Source organism: Hyaena hyaena, unplaced genomic scaffold, assembly GCF_003009895.1.
Source record: "Hyaena hyaena isolate Hyena2069 unplaced genomic scaffold, ASM300989v1 scaffold_256, whole genome shotgun sequence".
Classification (NCBI taxonomy): domain Eukaryota; kingdom Metazoa; phylum Chordata; class Mammalia; order Carnivora; family Hyaenidae; genus Hyaena; species Hyaena hyaena.
Window position 1 is genome coordinate 1,793,798 of NW_024080885.1, and position 6,883 is coordinate 1,800,680.

A 6,883-nucleotide genomic window follows, 5' to 3' on the forward strand; every position below is an offset into this window, starting at 1 on the left:
GAGAGAGAGAGAGAGAGAGAGAGAGAGACAGCATGAGCAGGGGAAGGTCAGAGAGAGAGGGAGTCACAGACTGAAACAGGCTCCAGGCTCTGAGCTGGCAGTCAGCACAGAGCCCGACGCGGGGCTCGAACCCACGAACCGCAAGATCGTGACCTAAGCGAAAGTCGGACGCTTAACCGACTAAGCCACCCAGGCACCCCAGAATACACATTCTTCTCAAGTGCACATGGAACATTCTCCAAGATAGATCGCATACTGGGTCACAAAATAGCCCTCAATAAACATAAAAGAACTGAGATCATACCATGCAGATATTCAGATCAAAATGTTATGAAACTTGAAATCAACCACAGGAAAAAGTTTAGAAAACATCCAAATGCATGGTGGTTAAAGGTACTATGCTAAGTGAAATAAGTCAGTCAGAGAAATACAGATATCCTATGTTTTCACTCATATGTGGATCCTGAGAAATTTAACAGAAGACCATGGGGGAAGGGAAGGGGAAGAAAATAGTTACAAACAGAGAGGGAGGGAGCAAGAGACTCTGAAATACAGAGAATAAACTGAGGGTTGATGGTGGGGGAGAGGGGAAGATGGGTGACAGGCATTGAGGAGGGCACTTTTGGGGATGAGCACTGAGTGTTGTGTGTAAGTGATGAACCATGGGAATCTACCCCAAAAACCAAGAGCACACTTTATACACTGTATGTTAGCCAATTTGACAACAAATTATATTTAAAAAATAAATAAAAATTTGGAAAAAAAAAATAAAAGTGGCACAAATGGAAAAAATGAAAATTAGACTTATTTAAAAATACATTTGTTATTTCATTTTATGAGTATATATCAATGTATATTCATTTTCTGAATTATAGACATGCTGTTTCCAGTTTTTTTGCTTTATGAGTAACACTTCTATGAACATTCTGGTATAAGTCTCCTGGTACACATATGCAAAATTTTCTGCAAATGTTTTACCCAGAAGTAAAGTCCCATGTCAACTTTACTAGATAATGCCAAGCTTTCTTTTCTTAAAATTTTTTATGTTTTTTATTTATTTTTGAGAGTCAGAGAGAGGCAGTGTGAGCAGGGGAGGGTCAGAGAGAGAGGGAGACACAGAATTCAAAGACAGGCTCCAGGCTCTGAGCTGGCTGTCAGCACAGAGCCTGACATGGGGCTTGAACCCACGAACCGTGAGATCATGACCTGAGCTGAAATCAGATGCTTAACCAACTGAATCACCCAGGCACCCCAATAATGTCAAGCTTTCATCCAATGTGGCTGCATCACTGATACACCATGGAAATGCATAAAGCACCCTACCTTTGAAAAAAAAATTTTTTTAAGCTTTATTTGTTTGAGAGAGACAGAGACAGCATGAATTGGGGAGGAGCAGAGAGAAAGGGGAAGAGAGAGAAAGCAGGTTCTGGCTCCATGCGCTCAATGAAGAGACTGATATGGGGCTCAAACTCATGAACTGTGATATCATGACCTGAACTGAAACCAGGAGTCAGACACTTAACCAACTGAACCACCCAGGCACCACTTTTTTGTTTAAATGGTTATTTATTTATTTTGAGAAAGACTGTGAGAGCGTGAGTGGGGGGGGGGGGGAAGGGGGAGAGAAAAAGAATCCCAAGCAGGCTCCATGCTGTCAGTGTTGAGCCCAATGCGGGGCTCAATCCCACAAACCATAAGATCATGACCTGAGCCGTAATCAAGAGTCAGACACTTAACTAACTGAGCCACCCAGGCACCCCTGAAAATTTCTTATAGAAGTAAAATCAAGTGAAAATACAATCAATAGAAGCTGTGATTAAGACCGAGGGGTGGGAAAGTAAGTAGGAACAAAGTTAACAAAAATATGTTAAGGTGTGTGTGGAAGCTCTTGTGGGCTATGCTCTTTCATCTTAAGTTGCCCCTTCCTGCTCAGTGAGCCTGAAGGACTAATCACATGGACAGAGGAAGGAAACCATTCATTTGTTCTCAGCTTTTGTTGTGGTAGCATTTAGCTTTACCTCCTAAATCCACACAGTAAAACTTTCATTATAAGAATTGAGGAATAAAATGTTAAAGTTTGAAGAAAAGAGCTAAGAGCAAAGCACTCACTATGAAGGTTAGCAAGATGCCCCACAATAACAGACTGAACACTGTTTTAACTCTAAAAGGTTTCCATCTTCAGGCACTGAATTTACCTTTCGACACTGGTACCATCAGAGCTATTGGTCTATGTCTCCACTAGGTCCTTTGATGTGTTGTCCTCAGGAGATATAATGTATCAGTTCCCAAGTCATAGGAGATCCCAGAGGACACTGAAATAAAGGAAAAGTCCAGTCAGTTACATGCAATTTTAGGATGGCTTGTGTAGGCTATAATTAGATTGTAGGAGGAATTTATCAACATTTTCATGAAGGTACATGACATACTAGTTTTTTGTGGCAGTGTTGACCACTCTTTACTAAAGAGTAAGACTAAGCGGTGCCTGGCTGTCTCAATCAGTAGAGCATTTATTTGGCTTTTGATTTCAGGGTTATGAGTTCAAGCCCCACATTGGGTATAGAGATCACTTAAAATAAAATGAAAAAAAAAAAAAAAAAAAAAAAACTTTGGGGTGCCTGGCTTGCTCAGTTGGTAAAGCATGCAATTATTGACCTCAGGGTTGCAAATTCAAGCCCCATGTTGGGCATGGAGTATATTTTTTTAAAAAGAGTAAAATTAAGCATTCATTAATAATGTTAGTTATTTTACAAGAAATCATGGGGTGTCTGGGTTGCTCTGTCAGTTAAGTGTCCGACTTTGGCTCAGGTCATGACCTCATGGTTCAGGAGTTCAAGCCCCGTGTCAGGCTCTGTGCTGACAACACAGAGCCTGCAGCCTGCTTCGGATTCTATGTCTTCCTCTCTCTCTCTGATCCTCCCTGGCTTACACTCTGTCTCTCTCTCTCAAAAAATACACATTAATACAATTTTTTAAATGAAATCAATTTTTCTGATTGTAGAATTGATGCATATCATTTGGGGTCATTTTTTAAATATCTGCTCATCCTGCAACACAATGCTCATCCTTTTCTCTAAGAAATAAGTCTCTGTCCCCGTCCTCCCTACTCCATTTATAGGAATTGACCCTCCAGTAACCAGTTTATACTCTCTGATCCGATACCCATAGTCACTGTTCATTGGGCTAGGGGTAGACAACTGACCAAACTGGGCCAATCAGATTCTCTTTCTCAGGTGATTGGAAATGGGACTAAGAGAGTTAAATTAGCCTCTTTGTATGGCTAGGACTATTACGTCAACTTGGAAGTTCTGGTATGGTCATATTCTGCTCTGTAGCCTGAATAACTGGGGAAATTCTATCTGTAGAGTTGCCTCACATCTTGGTCACTACAGTTTTCCTGGGTTATAGTATCCAATCTTCTGGCTTTATTCATCTTAATGTTCACATATTTACTCAGAGAGAGAGAGAGAAAGAGAGAGCGAGCTGGAGAGGAATAGAGGGAGAGGGAAAGGGAGAATCCCAAGCAGGCTCTGCACAGTTAGCAAAGAGCTTGACGTGGGGTTCAATCCAACAAACTGTGAGATCATGACCTGAGCCAAAAATTAAGAGTCAGATGCTTATCCAGCTGAGTAACCCAGGTGCCCCCAACCTTTAAATACTTTAAATACTATTGCTTCTAAAATTTATATCTTTAGCCCTAACTTTCAGATTTGTACATCTTCCTGTCTTCTAAACATTTTCACTTGTATGAGTTTGTATCTCAAACTCACTTGTTTTTACTTCTCTCTCAAACTTGACCTGCCAGTCTTCATCTGCAAAAGTGGCATTACCTTCTAACCAGTTCCTAAAGCCTTGATTCATCCCTCTTTGTCATCCAGGTATTTCCTAAAAAACATATCGTTGTCCCTACTGCTACCACTATAAATCAAACCATCTGTTCCTTTGACCTCAAATACCATGTTTTCCTAATGCTCTCATCCCTCTCCCATCAATTCTCCATGAAACATCCAGAATAGTTTTCATAAAACAATCCAGATCATAGCATTTCCTGATCAAAACTCCCTAATGGCTTTCCTTTACAATTAAAATAAAATCTAAACTCCTCACCATGGCTGACACAGCCCTCCACTGTCTGACCTCCTTCCTATTTCTCAGAGCCACACCTTGAACATCTCCTCCTCTAGCAAACATTCCTCCACACTGGCCTCTCTGCTCCCGAAACCATCAAGTTCCTTGCCCTAAGGCCTTTTACTTTACAACAATGCTGCTCTTTCCCTTGCTCTTTACATGGCTGTTTCCATCTTATCCTTCAATCTCTCAGCATCTTTTCATATGCCAAGAGGACTTTCTATGGCCTTCATAACTAAAGTGAGCACTTCCTCAGTTATACTTTGTTGTGTGGTCCTGTTTATTTCCCTAATAACACCATACTCAAAACTACCTCCATTTTTTATATTTGTTTATTGCCTGTTTCCTCTCACTAAAGTAAGAGGACTTTGAAGGCAGAAAATTGGTTTATTTTGTTTACCTCTATTTCCCAGTGCTCAAACAGCTCCTGGAACATAGAACGTTTCTAATAAATATATGGTGAATAAATGAATAGATGAATGAATACACAAATCAAGAAAGAGAATGACATTGAGCAGCTGAGGAGAGTCAAAAAGTCCTGGAAGCTTTCTGTTCTTGATTCTAGTCTTTTCCAAGGCCAGTCTCTGTTTCTGCTTTTAGATTCTGGAGGAGAGTCTAATGTCCTGTACAAAAAATACCCCCTTTTTGCTGAAGCTAGCTTGACTTGTCAGCTGAAGAGGCTTGTTTACAAGCTTACTCTGAACAGAGAAATGTAACAGAGAAATTCTATCACTGGGAGAGAATATTATTATTTGTTGATCTACCTTCCAGACAATTTAACTGGAATTGGATCATTCATATGTGTTCTGTAATGTTTCATTTTTTAAAAATCATAAGTGGAGAACATCTAATGACATAATTTTAAATGAATGTAAACAGATTTTATAGCATCCCTATTTTAAAGAAACCAAACAATCACCCAAAAGTTGATGTGTTTTCACAAGTTAGACAATAATCCTAAGGTCAGGACAGACTGTAAACAAAATAGTTTCCTCGATTGTTTCAAGTAAATCTCACATTTAAGTAGCTTTTCAAGTTTGCTAAATTATCCCATCTTCCCACCCTATGGTAGAGAAGTAACATGAAGGAAAACAGAGAGGTGACTGCATTAAGTGCCTTGTTCTCTGGATGTAAAGCCATTTTTAAAAATACAACTATAGCGTAAGAAGAGATGCTGCAGTCCCTTACAATCTGAGTCAAGGGAAGACTGTCCTCATTTATGACCATTCCAAAATACACCACCAAAGCCTTATGACATCGTGGAGCAACTGATAGGTATGAAAACTGAAGTCAAAGAAGCTCCAAAAAAGAAATGCAGGTTCTCAGACTGCCAGTAAGGAAAACCCAGGAGAGATGGTTAGTGAAGGTGTGATTAAAGGAATATCCGAATCCAATGAAGTCACCAGAGTTAATCTCTCAGGAAAAAAAGGATTGGAGAGTAGATGTAAGTAAGAAGGGTGTATCAGTTGTTTTGAACCCAATGGAATGAAAAACTAAAAGAATTCCTTTGAAGTGATATTCAGAATTGCAGTGCACTGGGACAAACGTAGGGAGAACAAAGAATAACGCTTTAATAGTGATAGACGCATGAAGCCAGCTTGATGACACCAGCAATTAAAATTACACAGCCAGCTCCTCCACCTCTGATTTTATACTCACCTCTGATTATATTTAGAGGGAATGAACTGTCAACAATGACTATAATCAAGAGTCCAAGAATAAGAAAGACATGGATTCACATCCATCCTTTATGTGTGACCAGGGACAAGTTAGTTAACCTCTTTCCTTAGCTTCCTTGTCTATAAAACAGGGATGAAATACAACCTCCTGTGGTTATGAGGAGCAATGAAGATGATACCATAAAAAGCTAAGCACAACAGTTGGCATTTAGTACAGGCTCTGAATTAGCAAAATGCTGTTTTGTTGTGTCCACTGACCTAATCTCTAGCCATTTGGTAAGTCTATGTTGTATTTATCTGTATAAGTTAATTTATATGATGATATATAATTTTCTTGTGTGTTGGTTAATAAGAGTCTGTTTTCTTTTAATGTTTATTATGTTTTTCATGTTTTTTAATGTTTATTATGCTTATTTTTGAGAGACAGAGCATGAGTGGGGGAGAGGGAGAGAGACAGAGACAGAGACACAATCCAAAGCAGGCTCCAGGCTCTGATCTGTCAGCACAGAGCCTGACACAGGGCTTGAACCCAAAAGCCATGAGATCATAACCTAAGCTGAAGTCGGCTGCTTAACCAACTGAGCCACCCAGGCACCCCAGGAATCCCTTTTCTATAGTGCTTATACATCATGTGTCTCCACACTAGTTCATGAGCTCTTTTGAGTACACCTTTGTATACAGAGTACTTAACACAGTGCTTGGTATGTGCAGATGTATAATAATTTTTCAGCAGATATATTATTATGACATTAGATTGTAGCAGAAATTGTTTCCCTTTCTGAAATTACTTTTAATAATTTTACAAAGTTTTATATTAATTCCCTTCCATACCCAAGAGCACAGTGAAATGAAAGCCACAGTGGTGTTGGCCACTTGAGTAGGAGAGGGAAGGGATAAGAAAAATTCAAGAATCAAGTGAAAAATCCACTCAAAGGAAAAAAAAATATGCTCAAAGGAATGCCAGTAGCATTTCAGCAGTGCACAGGAAAAGATGCTGCAAAAACATTCCTCTCTTTTAAAAATTAATGGATTAACTAGGCCTGCATGACAAAATATACAAGTAGGGTTTTAACTGGTTC

At 39.4% G+C, this 6,883-nt stretch overlaps 1 protein-coding gene across 1 annotated transcript in view; it reads right to left on the minus strand.

The window, feature by feature from the left end:
* Positions 1–2,247, minus strand: part of RPGRIP1 (RPGR interacting protein 1) — an 85,643-nt gene extending 83,396 nt beyond the window's left edge. Inside the window, exon 1 of the mRNA XM_039245257.1 lies at positions 2,196–2,247. Coding sequence (XP_039101188.1) covers positions 2,196–2,214 — 19 coding nt within the window. The 5' untranslated portion in view covers positions 2,215–2,247. The remainder of the gene's footprint in view (positions 1–2,195) is intronic.
* Between the last annotated feature and the right edge of the window lie 4,636 nt (positions 2,248–6,883).